Here is a 20042-nt window from a genome sequence, read left to right as displayed (position 1 = left end):
ATATAAAATAACAATAAACTAATAATGTTTATAAAATTTTTGTATATTCTTAACATTCACGGTGTTCATTTACGATCTAAAGAATAACATCAAATATTTAAAAAAATATAAATGAAACAGTTTTATAATGTCTGTAATGTAATTATTAATCAAAGAGTTTTAACCTATAAATATTATTTCTATTTTTTTTTTTATTATACAGAGTTAGTCTTATATGATAGGGGTTGATTGTTATAAAAAACTAGTCGACCGGCAGCGTAGCATACGCCAATATTTTTGCATGGCCGGTCTTAGGCCACTGCAACCTATGCGACCGCTATGGGCTCCCACTTTCAAAGGATCTGCACTTTTATAGGACCGCTAATTCAAGGTGTATAAATTATCAAATTAAACCATTTTATAACTTAAAACAGATTTCTCGCGCCCTCCTGTCGATTTAGGAGAAGCTCCTGGAAATCTCCCGAAATTGTGTAATCGGGTGAAAGAAGTTTCTCGAGCCTGCAACTAATGAAGAATTACTTGAGGTCAACAATTCTCAAAGATAGATTGAAACATTTGAAAATTCTTGCTATTGAGCGGGATCTATGTAGGAAACAGAATTATTATGATATATTGTATGACTTTACTACACGCAAGGCTCGTAAAGTAATTCTGTACGTAGTTAAGAATGAATAAAATGCATAGACGAATTTATTTTCTAATTCAAACTCTTAAATTTCACTTATTGTCCGCTTCCCTACCCAAAATTGGCCACGCGAAATCCCTTTCGAATAGGGCTCCACAATGCTTATGTCCGGCCCTGCTATTTAGTGTTTGTAAAATGAACCAACATTTATTATTTCAATAATCTCAAAATGGCAACATTCAGCTGAAAATAAGAAGCTTCAAGTAATGACAGAATAAATTATGACGTAATGCCAAGAAAAAAAATGAGTCAATGACGTCATAGAAATTATGACGTATCAGCTAAAAGAAGGTAACGAATTTTTCTTGAACAAGGTACAATGACGTAAAACCCTCGTTAATCGTGGGCCACAGAAACAGATGGTCTAAACATCATCTGCCCAACATGCTAATTTCATTGTATCATTTCGTTTATCCTGTGATGGATGTTTATCCTGTACTGAAGTCAACTGTAGATGTTTGTTAGATTTCAATCCATTACTCATCAAGCGTTTGGGTTTCTTGTTCGGGTATATTCAATGTAGTTAAACAACAGCACAAAGATAACACACATCTAGTGAAAAGATGTGGTCAACACTGATGGACAATGAATAATAAGTTTAATCCAATAAAAGGCCACAGTCAGAGTCTCTGTCAAATAAAACACGTCTTTATCCTAAAGAATTCTATTGCTAACTGATTTTCCAGTCTCTAACCCAAAATATCCCAAGTGTCACTAGTCCCGTTCAATATACGTCTTTTATGGTGCGTCTCGAACTAACTAATAATATAAACTAGGTGCCTAACAATCCACCCTGATATACGGAGAGGTGGCTGATTGCCCTACATCTAGCAATATACATTTATTTATAATCACATGGGAACGATAGAGACTAAACATATACTACTGACTAGATCATGATCTGACGAACACTTTTGCTAAGTTTAATCAAGATTTGTCAAACTAGGCTTATTTTTAATAAGGAGCATGCTAACATTTCTAAATCACTTTTGTATAATAGATCATATGACGTCTGTCTCTTGACTTTCGCTGTTAGGATGTTGTGACAGTTCGCGTACTTTTGTATAATAGATCATATGACGTCTGTCTCTTGACTTTCGCTGTTAGGATGCTGTGACAGTTCGCGTACTTTTGTATAATAGATCATATCACATCTGTCTCTTGACTTTCGCTGTTAGGATGCTGTGACAGTTCGCGTACTTTTGTATAATAGATCATATCACATCTGTCTCTTGACTTTCGCTGTTAGGATGCTGTGACAGTTCACGTACTTTTGTATAATAGATCATATGACGTCTGTCTCTTGACTTTCGCTGTTAGGATGCTGTGACAGTTCGCGTACTTTTGTATAATAGATCATATGACGTCTGTCTCTTGACTTTCGCTGTTAGGATGCTGTGACAGTTCGCGTACTTTTGTATAATAGATCATATGACGTCTGTCTCTTGACTTTCGCTGTTAGGATGCTGTGACAGTTCGCGTACTTTTGTATAATAGATCATATGACGTCTGTCTCTTGACTTTCGCTGTTAGGATGCTTTGACAGTTCGCGTAATTTTGTATAATAGATCATATGACGTCTGTCTCTTGACTTTCGCTGTTAGGATGCTTTGACAGTTCGCGTTAACAAATCCCTTCACTTTTTTCCAGTCAGCAGCCGTTTTTAGCAGAATATAGTAATAGATATAAGAAGGAACGAGTAAAGATGCAGACATAAAAGAGATAGTACAACTCGGTGATACGATAATTAAGGTTACAACTACGTCTATTCTCTTTCTCTTATTTTCATCTCTGTAAATGAAAGACCGATACGTGCAGTTTCAAGTAGCGTGTTCCAGTTCACATCCTTACCTCTTTCGGAACTTCCCCATTTACCGTTCAAGTTTGACTCGTAACAGCTTTTGTACCACCAGGCTCCGTGGTATTTTACTGCACAGTTGCCGCCTGAATATGTATCATTATCATTATCAAACGTACTAAAGTACATATCATTATGATTTGAGAGGCTGTCACCGGCATTTCCAGAATAGCCTCCCACATTTATCTTGTAATTGTTTTTTTCACTTAAAATTTGAAAAATCGAATATTGCGCATAATACGCTTGATTTTTTAAAACCAAATCTATTCTTAAATCATATTTTCCCGTGGAAGTTAATTTAAATATATTTTCGTTTCCCAGATAAAATTCACCAATGTTGAAATCTCCAAAGCCGTCACGATACTCCTTCCAGCCTCTATAGAAATCTACTTTTCCGTTGATTCTTCTCTGAAAGATGATCCATCCACCACCGTCTGTCTTGGTGTCACACATGACCTTTAACCCGGAAACCAAAGTGACAATGGCGCGATCTTCTTTATAGATAACTTTACGACAAGACGTTGGATGTAACAATTCTGTGGAAATAATAAAAATGATTAAAGAAAAATTGACATTTTGAAAAAAAATTAATTAAATTTAAATTAAATATGCGTAATGTAAAGTCCATGTAAATAAAAGTACATCTAATAAACTATAGGTTGGAAGGAATGTTGATTTTGAAACCTAATTAAAGAAAGCACGTTTTTTTTAAAAAAACAAACAGCTTGAAAACAACATTCGATACAAAAAAGATATTGGATTAAAGATTCTATAAAACAACACAGCCTGCTTCTTCTTCTTTCTCTTTATTGCCAAGGAAAAAAATTGTGTGCTGTTCTCTTCAGTTGTTTAGCACCGCCGTACAGGGTGTTGGTTATGTTGGGCTGTGGTGATAGTAGGGTCTGCCTAAGGTGGATTAGGGATGGGCATTCAAAGAGGACATGGTTTACGGTTTCATAAGGGTAACTAAAGTGTCTACAAAGGCTTAGATGTGTAAGATTTAGTTTGTAAAGATGGTAACTAATGCGGGTATAAAACTTAGTATTTCGGACTGTAACACAATATACTGTTCTGAAACAAAACTGAAATAATTGACTTATTATTTTTTTAGAAAATACAACAAGCATAATCATGAAACCCTGCTGTACCAAGTAAAAAAAAAAGAACATTTGGGCCACGAGACCATTAGCTAAAACAAACAAAACATAACAAAACATTAAAGTAAATTATGTCTATAGTTAATGGAAATTATATTCAGTTTTGTTTTAAAAGTAGCTTGTTTAACTGTTGGTTTTTTTTTGTTTTCAATGTATATGTTATGAATTAAATACGCATTGGTTTTGTTGTGCCAGCTGCGCCAAGCCACAAACCAACGACCAACAAGCAATTATCAAGTTAGGGTCAGTAGCACAATCGGTAAGAATTTTTATGCAAAATAGAACCGAAAAGTTTTAGCCACGACCGATAACTTATACTGCCATTTTCACGTAAGAACTGAAAAGGCGAATGTCTGAACGTACTTACTGTTAAGTGGCTTAGAGTATATATTTTTTCTCCAAAACCAACAAATTCATGCAAAATCAATATTGTTTAACAACATGTTAATAATGGTTTGCTAAGCGTTCATGAAAAATAAGAAACATTTTCCAGAGTCAACACACTGCAAGGACGATGAAAGTTTATTAACAATTTTTTTGAAATGCTCCTCGTTTATCATTGTGTTTGTTGTTCCTAATAATAAGTCTTAATGTCACAGTCTTAGTTGACATTGCATGATCTAAAGTTCACGTCATGTTAAGAGCTTAAAAGACACGTGGAATTCCTGATGTAGAAAACAGGAAGTAGAATGAAGACGACTTTGAGTTCAGACAAGTCAAGTCAGTAAGGTCTTGCTCCCGGTCAGGAAGGTTGGACGTTGCTTCCTGGACTGGTGTATATATATATGTATATAGCATGAAAGTCGATTGACTGGTGATTGTTGATTAACAATATTTGACAGTTGATTTCATTATGTGCTTATCGAATATTAAAGTATTATTCGTATTTCAATGGATATCTATAATTGGAGTTCCAGTGTACCTAGTAGTAATTGTTCTTATTGTTACCCGCTGAGATGCGGACGTGATTTGTAACTAACATATATTGGATACTTTTGATACCGCTGTTATGCGGACAGGATTGTTTATTACTTCTTGACTTGTAGCACTAACAAGGAGTGCAGTGTTATTATTATTGTGTTGTAAAATAAACTTTATATTTGTCTCCTGAAACAGACTTCAGTCAGTTTATAGTATTTGTCTTGTCACGTGTCAAGAGTACTTCAGGAGACAAGAACCCAGCATTACACGACATTCGCATTCTGCAACGTTACACCATTCAACATTCATTTACACTTATCTTCCAGTCGGAAGCCAAAGCTCTGACCTACATATTTTCCCACTCCAGGGCAAGCTTAACCATTGCCCGTCGGTGATCGATTTAGATTTTCGTTTCGTCGTCTGCATCTGTCCTTGCAGTGGATTTTCTTTCGGTCTTAAATGTGTCTCTTGCTGACTTTGTGAACTCTTGCTATCTCGTTCTGAGGCCAGGTATAGCCAAGTGCTTTTTTCTATGTCAGCTAAGGCAAGTTGGCTCCTAAGCTGGTTTTTAACCCATTATCTCTGTAATTATTTTCCACATTCTGACAGAATTGTTTATTTTTCACATTTGTACATTCTACCCTGCTATGTTTGAACTTCAAAAACATCTTTGTTTGTAATCAGAAAAAGTTGCTTTTTTGGTATAGAATTATAGTAGAATACATGCTCTTCTAATATAACACAAATTTTACTTTCTAAAACACAAAAAACTATTAAATTTAATGAGCTCAAGTCAACGATGGTATCGTTAATTAGGAGAGAAAGAGTTAAATTTCTTCCTCAGGGCACCTCTGTTACACCCATTATAGCCTTTTAAAATTAGCGTGCAATAAAGATATGTTTTTCTGTACTGAGAGTGAGAGGGATTAGGTAACTTGTGTAACTCTTTCAATTCAATATTATTACTATTTTAATGTTTTTCGCCAAATATGTGAAAGCTAGGCTATTAACAAAAACAGTATCATTCTGTGTTTTTTTTTTGTGTAAAATTGCTTTTTTTTTAATAAACAACCTAACGATAATAAATCAAAACGTATTGTTTAGTTTTTCAATTTGACAATGTACTTATCACGTCTAATTGTATACATTAACTTGCTGCAACTGGTTATGAGTTTGTAAGTACTAGTCACATAACTATACTTTCTCTTAATTCTAATGAAAGAACTGTACATTTACCTGTCTCATTTTTCACTTTCTCAAGCGTAGCGGAAAGATTGGCTAGGATGATCTCTTGGAAGCTGCTCGTGTTTTTGTAAAAAGTGTTGAAGTCCTCTTTAATACTTGTGATATTTCGTTGTTGAATGTTAAAATTCTTTTGTAAGTTTATTAAGTTTTCTTCATTTACGGCCACGTCTGTTTTAATGCTTGATATATTTTGTTGATTTATTGCGATGTCTTCTTTGACACTTATGATATTTCGTTGTTGGATGTTCAAGTCTTTTTTTATGCTCTGTAGACTTTCGAGATTGGCAGCCACGTATTCTTTAAGGCTTGATATATTTTGTTGATTTATAGCTATGTCTTCTTTCATGCTTCTTATAGTTTGTTGTGTACTGTTTAAATCTGCTGTGTTGCTTAGTATATTTTGTTCTTTAGTTTTCAACTCTTCTTTAATGTTTTTTATATTTTGTTTATTTTCCTGGATATGTTTAGTGTCCTCATCAACTTGACCTAATAGTTTCTCCACTACTTTGACCAAATCATCCACAGTTGGACTCACGACTGTGATGATCAACATCTCACTGAGTCTCTCAGCTCTTCCATCGGAATGTTTTACATTAGCCTCACAGAAATATTTTCCAGAATCAGACAATTTCACATTGCTCCATGTGGCATGAAGATATGAATCTTTGAGTCCGCTGTGGAAAATGTTACCCTGAGCCTCTTTAAAATGACTTCCTTGGAGAACGGGTTGGTCTTTATTGATATTTGCAATTACACCATTGGGCTCTGAAAAACAAAATAGCAGCTACTTAACCTTTTGTTTTTGTGTCTTCCAATATAACATCCTAAAAGGAAAAAAAATCATTGTTGTCTCGTCTTTGTCTAGACCAAATCAAACCTTATCCATGCCCCCATAAAGTTGATTCTCTATAGCAGCGGTTCTCAACCTTTTAAGCTCGGTGACCCCTTCTTACAACCCACCACTGTGCCGCGACCCCCCCCCTCCAGCACACACGCACAGGAATAGAAGAATAGACAAAAACAATCCATTTTTTCCGATGGTCTTTGGCAAATCGTCAATCGACCCCCAAGGGGGTCGCTACCCACAGGCTGAGATCCACTGCTCTATAGACTGATGAGGTTAGGTAGATTCGTATCATCATAACGGCTAGTAATTTTAACAAAGAGATGGACATAAATGGGTTTCGAAGAAGCATAGGGGTCATTATTGTCACGAAGCGATACTGTGTCTTAATTCGACCTGTTTCTAGAAACCGGGGTCAGGTCATAGAAGACGCAGAACAAAGACCTGTTAATTATAGTCATCCAATTAGGGAAAAAAAACATATGTTAGTTTCTAGAATGTCATAGTTAATAAGGTATTTGGAATAGAAGTTTCAGGGATTCTGGAAAATACGGTTTAGAACAGTATAAATTAGGTGAAAGCAAGTCAGTTGTGGTTCTTGGTTAGTAAAGGTCTTGCATTGTAACTGATTCTTGTGTTGTACTGAGTTTTTAAACAGTTGCGGTTTCACTAGTTAAAGTTGTAGCATTAAGTTTTTTATGTAAGGTTGTATAAGTAAAAAAGTTTAGTAATATCTAGAGATTTATGTCAAGTTGGTATTAAATTGAAAGTCTACGTATAAATTTAGTTTGAAAAAACTTAATAAAGAAGAAAGAAAAGAAAACTGATATTTCTTCAGTTTGTTATCTTATCTTATCTTATATAATACAGACGTTACTTCAAAAAAGAAGATGAGTACGTCCTACGCGTCATGCATTTAGTCATGCATATTAACCAATGACTTAAATTCTGCCAAGTCTCTGGTTTTCCTGGCTAGCTCAGGCAACCCATTCAGGCGCGTAAAAATGATAGACTTTAAATATCTCATTAATTAATGTAAGCACTAGATCCAATAGTCTCATATAGTTTTATGTGAATTTTGATTTAATTTTTTTACATTTTTGTTGATGTGGCCCGCGACACGCGTGTCGAAAGTTAAAATGGCCCGCAGATTGAATTAGGTTGAGCGTCAGTGGTCTAGTACTACAAAGTGATTACAATATGTAACATTACCATGAAGAATATACAAAGACTGCAGTGAGGATGTTTCGTTTTGATCCTGATTGAGAACCTTTAAGAAAAAAAAAACATTTTGTTTTGCATTAGAAAAGTTTATAACATGTACATATAATATGCAAAAAAAAAATTTAAAACTAGATCAATCTTATGACATTGTCTAAAAAAAATAGCCTACTGACGATATATTATACAATTATCTAACTTTTCTATCTATCTATCTATCTATCTATCTGTCTGTCTGTCTGTCTGTCTATCTAAAGTTTAAAACTAACAATAGATAACTTAGTAGTAGTATTTGTAGAGGGTGACATAATGTAATGGCAATGTCTTCAATCACGAAGCCGTTTCAAAGCGACCATGTTGGAAAAAACATTTGCGACCTAGTTGCGACCTGCATGTTCTCCCAATCTCATGCAGACAAAGCCGTTGTCCGCCGGCTTTCTATATTATTTTCTTTCCGTCTTCTGCGCCTGTCTTCAAAAAAGGCCTTCCTTTGAGTCTCAATTGTGTCTCCCGCAGTCTTTGTGAGAGCTTTCCAACTGTCTCTTTCAGCTATCTTGCTCTATGCCAGTTAAGGTAAAAAGCCGCTTAGTTTGATTTTTGGTATCGCTTACGGGACACCTTTGTTACGCCGTCCTAACTGAAGCTCGCCAAAGAAGATCACCTTTGACATGCGATCGTCTGTCATGTGGTAAACTTTAAACAGCTTATTGATTTTTAGGTCTGTCGTGACACGGTTACTATGTGTGGCCAACCCGTAACACACGGTCAAGTGTTGGAGTCCTGAGAGTGCGGGAAGTCACCAGGTGTGTTGTAAACAAGGGCAATGAAGAACATCTAGTAGAATTGTTTTGTATATAATGTTAGTCTTGTACATATGTTACTATTAAATAAGTTCCCCCTTTCAGACCTTGTGGTCTATAGGACAGATAATGTAAAGGTCATCTGTTTCTGTGGCCTACGGTTAACGGGGGTGTCATGTGGCCAGCACAACGACAAACCGTCTTTACTTTTCCCCAACTAATGTCAGGTACCCATTAGAGCTGGGTAGACTCAGAGGCGCCCAAGGATCCCGAAATAAAAATCCTAGTCTTCACCAGGATTCGAACTCGGGACTCCCGGTTCAGAAGCCAAGCGCTTTACCGCTCAGCCACCGCGCCTATTAAATGCTTTACAATTAAAGGCACTTATAATTAAAGGAACTTGTTTCTTCACAAGGTCCCATATATTCATCCTGAAATTCAATTAATTGTTTAGTTTCAAATCTAGAATAAATAACCTTCATAATCAAATTATGTTTCAATACTAATGTTAAAAATTGACTCACTGTCTGTCCGTCACACAATCAATCTGGCAAAAAGTGTGTTATCGTTATTTTCTCTCAAATCTATTCCCGGATCAAGTTAAAACTTTGCGCAATTATTTATTTACATTTAAAAAAAAATTTAACCAATTAGTCAATTAATTACCGTTAAAAATTATTTTGTATGATACCAACAAAGGAAATTATTACTTCAGTAATCACGTATACAAGGAGACGCGGTGGCTGAGTGGTAAATCGCTTGGCTTCTGAGCATGGGTCCCAGGATCGAATACAAATCAAGACTGGTAAATTTCGGGATCTTTGGGCACCTCTTGGTCCAGCCAGCTCTAATGGGTACCTGACATTGGTTGGTGAAAAGTAAAGGCGGTGGGTCGTTATGCTGACCACATAGGCCACAGAAACGTGATGAACGCATAAGAAAAGATGATGATGGTGATGATGATGATGATGATGATGATGATGATGATGATGATGATGATGATGATGATGATGATGAAAGTAAAGCAAAATAAAGTATATATTGCTACTTTAAACATTTAAATGTCGGCTTAAAAACATATTCGGTTAAAAATGCAAATTTAAAAAAAAAATGTTTTTACTAAATTTAACTGCTGCGGTTTTAGTTTGTAGAAAGGGCTTAGTTATTCTTGGCGCAAGGTACGATATAACAAGTTAATTTTCGTATATTTTTTTTTACCACCGATAGTGAGAGCATAAGTATTGAGTAAGCTAGGTCCAAGGGTTTTGTATATAGATTTGTATTGTATAAAACAAAACATAACAAATTACCTGGTAGGTACAGTTCAATGTCAGAGGCTCGACTCGTTCTTTAATGATTTCAGAATTTCCAGAAAAATTAACTCTTAGTCCTGAGCAAAAAAATATAATTAATAAGAATTTACAAAATCTAAACCTGGTACATATATAAATTGTTTCTTATTCCTTATACTATATTATAATACCGAGAGCTAAAATATTTCATTTAAATGAGAATATCTACTTTATTACAAATTGAATAAAGTTAAACAATAAAAATAAAAGTATAAATCTCAATTCTTTAAATTCTTTAGCTTTGTAGTATATTTTTTTTTTAATTTTGGGACAGGACCAGCCTTAGATAATTGGACGCCCTGGGCGAAATAAATAAAGTGGCCCCAAATAAAATAAAATAAAACCACAGAAACAGCGAAAAAAAAACAATCTATTAGAAACCTGCACGTCTACATCTAAATCGACAAATGAATGAAATTCATACAGCGCTATTTCATTACTAGAGACAGAGGTAGTGGTGCTTCACTATGTTTCACATCTCATCCATTTTTTTTTTCTCTCTTTCTTTTCTTAGTCTTGTGCAAGGCCCCCACCAATTTGAAGCCCTAAGCGGCTGCCTAGTTTGCCTATACCTAAGGCCGGCCCTGTTTGGGCCATCACTTTTAATATTTTGAGAGGCTCATTTTCTAATGTTATTTTACAGTATAAGAGTCTCTAACATTAACAGATACTTCTATTCCTTAGTGTTGTTTTTCTATCACTTCGATTGTTTGGCTATCCACATCTTCCTGTTTATAGTGCAAAAGATCTAAGCGAGCGATACGGAACTCTAGATATGGCTAGTCAGTCTTTGTAAGCGTTTTTTTTTAAATAATGGTCAGAATGTCATTATAGAACCCGACCGCAGACAGGATGATTATAATGTAATTTTACGAAGTTTTTTTTTAAGGCCACGCCAAAGAATGATGGAAAAAACGATATATTTTGTATATTAACTCTTTCTCTCCTAACTGACGATACCAGCGTTCATTCCACCAGAATGTGGTAAATAATTACGGAGAGAAAGAGTTAACACGCTCTTCATGCTCGATAGATAAGCGAAAGCCTATGAGAAAGAAAACTACGTATTTTTCATTACCTAGAAATCAATGTATGCCAAAAGTTTTGCTAAAATCAGGATTACTTTCCGGAAAAAAAATTACGGACCAAACCTTTCAATATTAGGCCCTAAATGTTCGTTGTCTGGCCCAGATTTATTAAATATGGAAACAAAGAATTATTCAGGACAGATATGTTAAAAGCTTTTTTTCTTCTTCTTGAAACTGTCAGGTAGAGTTGAGCCTGAATGAGAACAGTGTACACTGTTCTGTCTGGCGGGTGGGTCAGACTCGTGGCAAGAGACCGCGTACACCAAGACCCCGGGCATTTTTTCCTTCTCTATACCAGGCTAACCGTGCGGGACACGCCATTTATTACGTAACGGCCCCTTGAGGAACAGCGCCTGGATTAATGTGACAAGGTTCTGGGAGCTTTTTTACAACTCCGCGCAGTGCAATGAGGATGCTCTCGCACCCACTTAGGCACCCCCCACTGGAGTCTTGTTTTGCTACCCTTTAGCCTAATCCTTTCCTCTTACGATCTTTTCCACCCGGGCGCCACTCTGAGGCAGGGTAGCAAAAGCTTTAGAGAAACGAATAAAAAAAAACAAAAAACAATAGGCACAGCCGCAGTTTCAAAAGAAAAAAAACAAACAAATTAATAAAGATAAGAAAATAAAACAGCAGTCTTTAATTCACAAAATGTAAAAACATTGCTGCCTCAAAAATTCAGCTCACTATTTTCTATCTTTTGTATATAGGTTTTGAAAACTTACTTTTGTTAGTACTTGTACTATCATTACTTGTTAAAGAACATAGACATTTGTTCTCGTCTTTCTTATAACGTCGTATCTCTTCAACTAAAGCGGTCGAATTCGTTTCATATTCTACCGTCTTCTTGCTAAACAAAGACGTATCTTTGTTATTAGAATCACCTCCCTTGACACTACATCTGTAGACATTAGCATCAAACTGTGTGGGGTACAGAAGAGTTAGAGAGATAAACACATTTCCAAAGCTGATCTGTGAATGTTTAAACTTCACGAGTTGTTTTAGATTGAGCGTCAATAAATCCAGAGCTGTTATATCTTCAAAGTCTCGATTGATTTGATTATAACGAGAAAGAGTTAGAGATCTGATAACTTCCATATGTTGAACTTGGTTGTTGGTTATAGAACAGTTGATCACAAGTTGTGCAGTTATCTCCGCTGAAATGGTGTCTGGTTGGACATCAATGACAAGTTCTGAAAAAAAAAAGAATATAAACCTGCTTTAAGAAATGAGAAATGTTACTAGCGCTTTATAATTTTTAATCTGTACTTAAATTTTACAAGCCTTGTATAGATCACATAGAAGACTAGCTTAGAATAATGATGTTTAACTTTAATACAATATACAAATATCATGGGCGCCCGCATGGCTTTTTGCAGGGGGGATGCAAGTTGGCATCAACGGCCAGAGACGAAGTCTTCTCGAATACAATTGCCAACAACAAACCAAAGACACGGCCTGAAATATCTGCAGTTTTATCAACAAAATACCCACCAAATGCAGTTCATTCTTTATGATGATGTCCGTATATTTTTGTTATAGATTTTTGGTGCTAGGACGACGGTTAAGAAAGTTCGTATACCCTCTGCTATCGTAATCTGGTGCACTTGTTTAACTTTCTATTTATAGAGCGCTAACACGAACCTCAACTCCAGAAGGCGTACATAAAAAATTTATCACATCAAAAAACAGATGGCAAAGATTTCTCATCCAAGGAAAAAAACATTGATCATATTCTAGGCCTCAAATTTTAAATAATAAACACTATAATTATGAGCTAATGAAAACAATCGTCAAGACTAACTAGCATTCGAATATTTCACTCCCTTTATAGTGCAAAGAATTGCAAGCCTATAATAATGCGTACACGGTCGGCCATCAACTAATTAGCTTATTCTACTCAGAATCCGGAGGGGTGCACCTACATTCGTGGCCATCAATTCATGATAAGCTAAAACTATTCAACTACAACATTAATTTATCATTACAACTGTACTTCTTGGAAACACTGCTTGTTAGGTTGTTACTAAGAAGATAATTAATTTGATGTTTCAAAAAATTTGCTTAAATTTTTTTAGTAATGATTGCCCATTCAGAAAACAATTAATTAGATAAACATTTAGTAACATCAAGTAGGCACTAACATTGACCGATATCTTCGAAACAATGAATTCTTTGAAGACTCATACATGTTTGTGACGTTACGAAACTTGCATGCAAAAGTTCATTTGAGTTTTTCCCAACAAATCGTGGGAAACTTTATTTTTAACTTAAAACAATTATTTTCTTGCCCACCCACAACTAATTTCTTTTAGGATTTATCCCCCCTCGCACGTTTCTCACGGGACGAATCTCGACGTAAAACATTAACTAGCCTCTCTAGGGCTAACTTTTAATTATTGACCGCTGGACAGGTGACCGCACACACTAGTCCCTTCACGCTGCGGCCTAATAACTTTTCACACCTATCCCCCCCTCTTTCCCCCCCCCCCCCGCAGGATACACATCGCTCTAAGAATAGCATTGCACTCGGGCTGGACAGATACATATTCGCTTAAGACTTTACTCTCACGGTAGGCAACGAATATTGACCATAAATCTGACCTGACGCCTGACATCTCCGGTACATCGATACATGTGAGAAAATCAGCTAGCTTCCTTCCCCACCCGTTAAACGAAAAGTCCCATCTATATATAGAGAGAGACCAAACATTCTAGGTTAGGCCCGCTAGGATTCATACAGTCTCCTCTGTTAGGAAGTTTAGTTGTGAGGTTTCATTAGGGACAAACGGCCTGATTGCTACCCCTGATTGCTACCCCTGATTGCTACCCCTGGTTACTACACACGATTGCTACAACTACCAGATCTCCATAGAAAGCTGTAACCGGAGCAGACCACACCAGATACCCCCCCCCCCATTATATACCTGTTAGCAAGAAGGCATTGCCTACTGTCCTTGGCCTTAACATATTTCCCAGTGTCCACAGTGCTCATACTGCCCAGTATCATCTGCCCAGTACCCGGCCCAAACTGTCCACTGCCCAATAGCTATTGCCTAATGCCGACAGATTAGAGCAACCTTCGCAGCAGAAGATAAACTGGTGTTGAGTTAGCACGGCTCTCTACGAGCTAGAGATCACAGCTGAGCGATCATCCCACTACAACTTAGTCTGCAGCACCAACCCTCTCTATTGCTAAACAGGCAGCGGCCTCACCCTAGAGCCAGTTTGCCTAAAGCAAAGAGAACATCTCGAGCCGACGTCCTAAGACAGAGCCGGATGACTCATCCTTCTGAGTGCCAGTCCTTCGACCGCCAGAAGACGACCCACGGGCTAGCAGCTAAGAAAAATAAGTAGCAGACATAGGAACATTCTTCTCCTCCAATCACTCAATAATTAGCAATCCATGATGAGCAGTTATTTTAGATATTAGCACCTTCATTTCATTTCTTAATTATAATTTTATTTGATCACTTTCCTTTGTAAACTTTCATTCATTAAATTATTTTTATTTATGAACTTATAATATTGGTCTGTTCTTACTGTTAGTTGCGGTGTGCCTGTACAAAATCTTTTATGTGAGCGGGATAAAATTAATCAAATTTCCCCTAGACCTAAATAAACGCGCCAAATATTAACTAATTAACATCTCGTCACAATGTTAAAATATAGTAATAACATTAATACATCTCCATATCCTGTGGTATCATTTTGTCAGTCGGCTTAACAATGTCGCATTATGCTTGCCTCTTCTTTTTGTTTGTAAAATGTTTGTTTGTTTGTAAAATGTTTGACACGTTTCGGATGTTCCTTCAGAGTTGAAGATAATTTACTTCCTAGTCCAAACCTCCTACAGGACTACGGGGGGATGGAAGCTGGCAGGGTTTGAACCCTCGACCGTCGAAAAATCCGAACGACAGTCCAGCGCGCAAACCGCACGACCAGGCAGCCAACCTGTTTAGACAAATGTAGGGTTGTGGTTGTTACTATTATGCAGTACATAGCTTCCTATATACTTGAAGGCTATTGAAACCTGGAGGACGATATGTGTGTTTGTTTCTTCTTATGCTCATACTGTAAGAACATTCAATAAATAATCTTTATTACTGTCAAGCAAGAGCTGGTTCCTATTTTTAAGAGAGAGAGAGAGAACGTATGATCTGAGCGCTTAGTAGGCCTATTTAGTAGATGTTCCTGTCTTCCTAAAGGCAAAGACTTGGCCAGAGCTTGGAATGACTGGCAATCTAACCAAACTGGCTTGCACACACAGCCTAAACACATCTATATAAAGGCAATTTGTGGCGCTGTGATTTCATATGTTAGTACGCAATATACATAAGGACATCAAACAAGACTAGTTTAAGACATGGATATACTTAGGACGTAATATTTTGTTTCAAAGAAATGTCTCTAATTTATAAGCTAACAGCATCGTATTGAACACAAACCTAAGTATACTTAAATCATACATAAATGACGTTAAAAATTACGAAACAACTTACCTGAAGATAACAATGGCAATAAAGATTGGAAGAAAACCAGACGAAGCAATAAGTTCGTCATTTTAATGTAACACGCAAAAGAAAGAAGTCTGGATATTTATAGAGAGATCTAACCATCTAAACGAAAACTATATTTAACTGACCAATCAGAAGAGTTTTATGTGTTTTTAATTTTTTTTTGCTTTTTTTTGCTCAATGTTATGAACTTTTGTTTTCTATTACTATAAATGTTGAGGTATATATCTATCTAATGAAGTGTGTCTTACAATTTGTGATTTACACTAAACGAAATGTGTAATGCACAAATTGTAAGAAATGTCCTTATGAAAAATAAAGATTATTATTATTATTAGGAGTTCAAAAATAAATGTTTAATCATACACAGTAAGAAAGTTCCCCCCTTCAGACCTTGTGGTCTATAGAGCAGACGATGTAAAGGTCATCTGTTTCTGTGGTCCACGGTTAACAAGGGTGTCGTGTGGTCAGCACAACGGCAAACCGCCTTTACTTTTCCCCATCTTAAGTCAATGTACCAATCAGTGCTTAAGATCATGAGATGAAAAATCCAATTCTCACTAGGATTAAAACTAGGAATCTATGGTTCGGAAGCCAAGCGTCATACCACTCAGCCACTGCGCCTCCTCATCTAAACGGGTGAAAAGTAATGCCAGATTCCTGGAACACATATCATTTTAAAAAAAAGAGCAATGTAAAAAAAAAAAATTTTTCAGAAACACGCGATTCTCAGAAACAGAAAAATAAACATGTGTTATTCATTTGTAATATGAGGACAGAAACAATGGTATGGAAATGTGAGTTGTTTGTTTATACATAAACATTTTGTTACTAGTCTAAATTATATACATTTTATTTCATGGATGACATCAACAAGGTCGAGAGAGGGATCTTGACCCATGGGCCACCCATGACCCCTTTATCCAAGGGCCAGGAATGCGCCCCGGAGAGGAAACTCTGGTGCTGCTGCAAAGCGGGATATTTCATATTTTAAGACAAAGTACTACCGTCTTCCCTCTTATCTCTAAATTCAAAACATTAGATATATTTGTTGAGTATTTACATGTGTGAGTTTTTTTTTTAAACCCCGCTTAACTTAAAAGTCATGCATTTTTCCTTGCTCATGTCAAGGTTAAAGAAAAGTCTAAAAATGTTTCAAGTTCCTGAAAACGTGAAAACAAGAGCGTGATGCTTGGCGTCACTGAGAGGGTGGGGTATGGCTAAGCACAGCATACGAAAGAAAGAAGAGCCAGACATTTCATTTTAACCAAAAATAACATTTTGAAATATTATTTTTTAAGACAATGTCTCCTGTATACAACTTATAATAGAGTGATTACTTTGCTATTCATATCTAATGAATACTAGATATGAAAAAACATTTCCTCCCCCTCCCCTGAGAAAACAAAAAGCGTATTTTTAAGCGAATGCATAAATCTACCAATACTCTAATGATTAAACTTTAGATTGACCATTATATTTTATTTTTAATTCTTAAAAATATCTTTTATAACTGGCTAGAGAATTAGAAAATCATTAATTTAAGTCATTAGTTAATATGCATGACTGAATGCATGACACGTAGGACGTAAGGATGGCTGCCTGGTCGTGCGGTTTGCGCGCTGAACTGTCGACGGTCGGGGGTTCAAACCCTGCCCGCTCCCATTCCCCGTCGTAGGTTTGGACTAGGAAGTAAACTATCTTCAACTCTGAAGGAACATCCGAAACATGTAAAACATTTTACAAACAATCATCTTTTTTTTTTGAAATATCGTTTGTATTATATAAGATAAGATAAGATAAGAAGATCATTTTCTTGAACAGTATACGTCTTCGGGTGTTTCCTCATGAAGGCATTATTCATTTGTGAGACTAATAAATTAATGCTTAGGAAGAAATTGCTCACCGCCGCCTAAGTCTAGATCTAAATGCCTGTCATTGCAACATTATAAACTCTAGTAGATGTTTAAATAAAAATTTTTCTCGGAGATTGAGTGTTGGGGGGGGGGGGGAGAGAATGTGGCTGTATAAAAAAATGTTCCATATTTTAATTCTTATGTTCAAGTATTTTGTTTATGTCATTCTTGTTTATATAGAATGCCGATCCCAAATTAAAGTCAAAAATTTAACAAAAAAAAAAAATGTTGAACAGAAGTCAAGCTAATTAACCTTGTTCAAGTAATTTTCGTAACAAGCTGTTTAAGCAGACTCTGAAGTGTTTACAAATATTTTACAACATAAGAAATTTGAGAAACTTAAACCCCCGTCAGGGCGTAGTCCTGATTTAACTAAAATACAAAACTATTGACTGGCGTGTTGGCTGAGTGGTAAAGAGCTTAGCTTCTGAACCGGAAGGTCGCGGGTTCGAATCGTCATGAACACTGCTCTTCAAGGGGGTCTGTGTCAACCTGGATGTAATAAGTGCCAGACAATAGTTGGGGAAAGTAAGGAAAGCCCATCGCTGTGCTGGCCACATGACACCCTCGTTGTGGTGGATGAACGGTAAAGCACTAAGCTTTCGAGCCGAAAGGTCGCGGGTTCAAATCATCATGAAGTCTGATCTACCAGGCTCTAATAAGTGCCAGAAAATAGTTGGAGAAAGTAAGGAAAGTTCGACGTTGTGTTGGCCACATGATACCCTCGTTAAGCATGGAGGCACAGATGCAGATGCCCTTAACGTCATCTGCCCTATAGACCACATGGTCTGAGGGGGGGGGGGCTTAACGTATTGACAGTTTTGTAGAAACTTTTATCTCGAGAAACGATTATTTCCAAGCATGACTAAAGGAGTTAATCTCTGGTACACTGGAACTATCTAAACTTGAGCAATTTCAGTCACCACAATCTTACACCTTTCTCGGGCTTCACCAACGTGCTCGATGTGCGATCCAGGAAGTAGTAACGTTTCCCTTTCAGATCTTGCGATCTATGGGGCAGATTATGTTAAGGTCATCTGTTGCTATGGCCAACGGTTAACGAGCAGGGTGTTATGTGGCCAGCACAACTACCAACCGCCTCTACTTTCCACAACTAATGCCAGGTACCCATTACAGCTGGGTGGACTCAGGGGCGCCCTAAAAATCCCGAAATTTTAGATTCCAGTCTTCACCGAGATTCGAACCCAGGACTCTAGGTTCGGAAGCCACTCAGCCACCGTGCCCCCTCCACCCCCCCTGGGCGATCCAGGAAACTTTATTTAAGCTATTCCTCCTTACTCCCCCCGGCTTCTTTCTCTCAACAGTTGGTGTCTATTTCAAAAGCCGAATGTCGAGCTTATATATTAATGGAACAAGTAAAACATAACACAAAACTTATATTAACCCTTGAATCGCGTGTGGTAGTTTAGTCTCTAAACATCAGAATTGTCATTCCATTTTGTATGAACTCATTGTAAAGCAGCTCAGCACTGTAAGAGTTAAGTGTAATGGTATCACTTCGTTTGAATCATCATGTAGTTCTATACATGATTGACCTGGACCAGGGGAGAACTGGGAGTCAAAATCGGCCCGGGCATTTATATACCATCCGGCCCATAAATTGTATATCATTTAATGGACATCCAATTCTAGGTCTACCTTTCCTCAAAATCATTATGATAAGTTTCATAATTAATTTATAGCTGCACTCGTGCATACACTTAGGGCCATATCCTTATGAGGAATATTGGCCTTATAGTGCTTTTAAATCAATAAGTATGTAGGCCCCAAAAGGATGAAGCCTTCTAGATCTGGTAGCACTGTCTACGGATGTAGGATACTACATTGATTCGGAAAATGTGTTAGATTAAATTAGTTGGCCCTAGTAGTATAAGTCTGTATAAGATTTTTGTTTTGAATATGTCACTTGGAGGGCCCTTTTCTAAGAGAATACTATAGGACCTTTAACAGTTTAATACGTGTCGCCCTTATCTTATAAAGTACAGACGTGACTTTAAAAAAAAAAGATGATAAGGCTATTGTGGTCCTACCGGCTCATTTTGTGTACCAGCCCACCTGGCGATGCCCATTTAGTGCTGTATAGAGGATGCGGTCATAATAAATCTGTGCGATTAGAAATAGTTTTACCAATTGTTTTTGTTTAGCTTTTAGCTTTCTCAATGATCCTGTCACTTATCTGGACCCGTTGTGAAAGGGGGAGGTAAGAAGGGGTATCTTGGTGAATGGTCGATTTTTAAATGCATTAAAAATAATGTTCACTCAGGGCTCAGGACTCAGGAGTCGTCAAGGGGACTAATTTAACTTATATACACAATCTGTTAAGTACGATATCTTTATCTAATTCAAAATACTAATTAATTACCTATAGTTTATTTAATTAACTAGTGGTTCATTTTGTTTATTTAATTTTGTGTTGT

The 20042-nt window shown here is 36.7% G+C and overlaps 1 protein-coding gene across 1 annotated transcript; it reads right to left on the bottom strand.

The window, feature by feature from the left end:
- Positions 1-1525: 1525 nt before the first annotated feature.
- LOC106059401 (angiopoietin-1-like) lies at positions 1526-16306 on the bottom strand. Its single transcript, XM_056008920.1, has 6 exons — positions 15674-16306; positions 11897-12364; positions 10042-10121; positions 7923-7980; positions 5858-6631; positions 1526-3079 (listed from the first exon to the last, which is right to left on the bottom strand). Exons 1-6 carry the CDS (start codon positions 15732-15734, stop codon positions 2451-2453), a joined length of 2070 nt encoding a protein of 689 aa, XP_055864895.1. The 5' UTR covers positions 15735-16306; the 3' UTR covers positions 1526-2450.
- Positions 16307-20042: the final 3736 nt, after the last annotated feature.

The sequence above is a fragment of the Biomphalaria glabrata genome, chromosome 13, assembly GCF_947242115.1.
Source record: "Biomphalaria glabrata chromosome 13, xgBioGlab47.1, whole genome shotgun sequence".
In the NCBI taxonomy this organism is placed as follows: Eukaryota; Metazoa; Mollusca; class Gastropoda; family Planorbidae; genus Biomphalaria; species Biomphalaria glabrata.
This window is presented reverse-complemented; position numbering and strand designations above follow the sequence as displayed.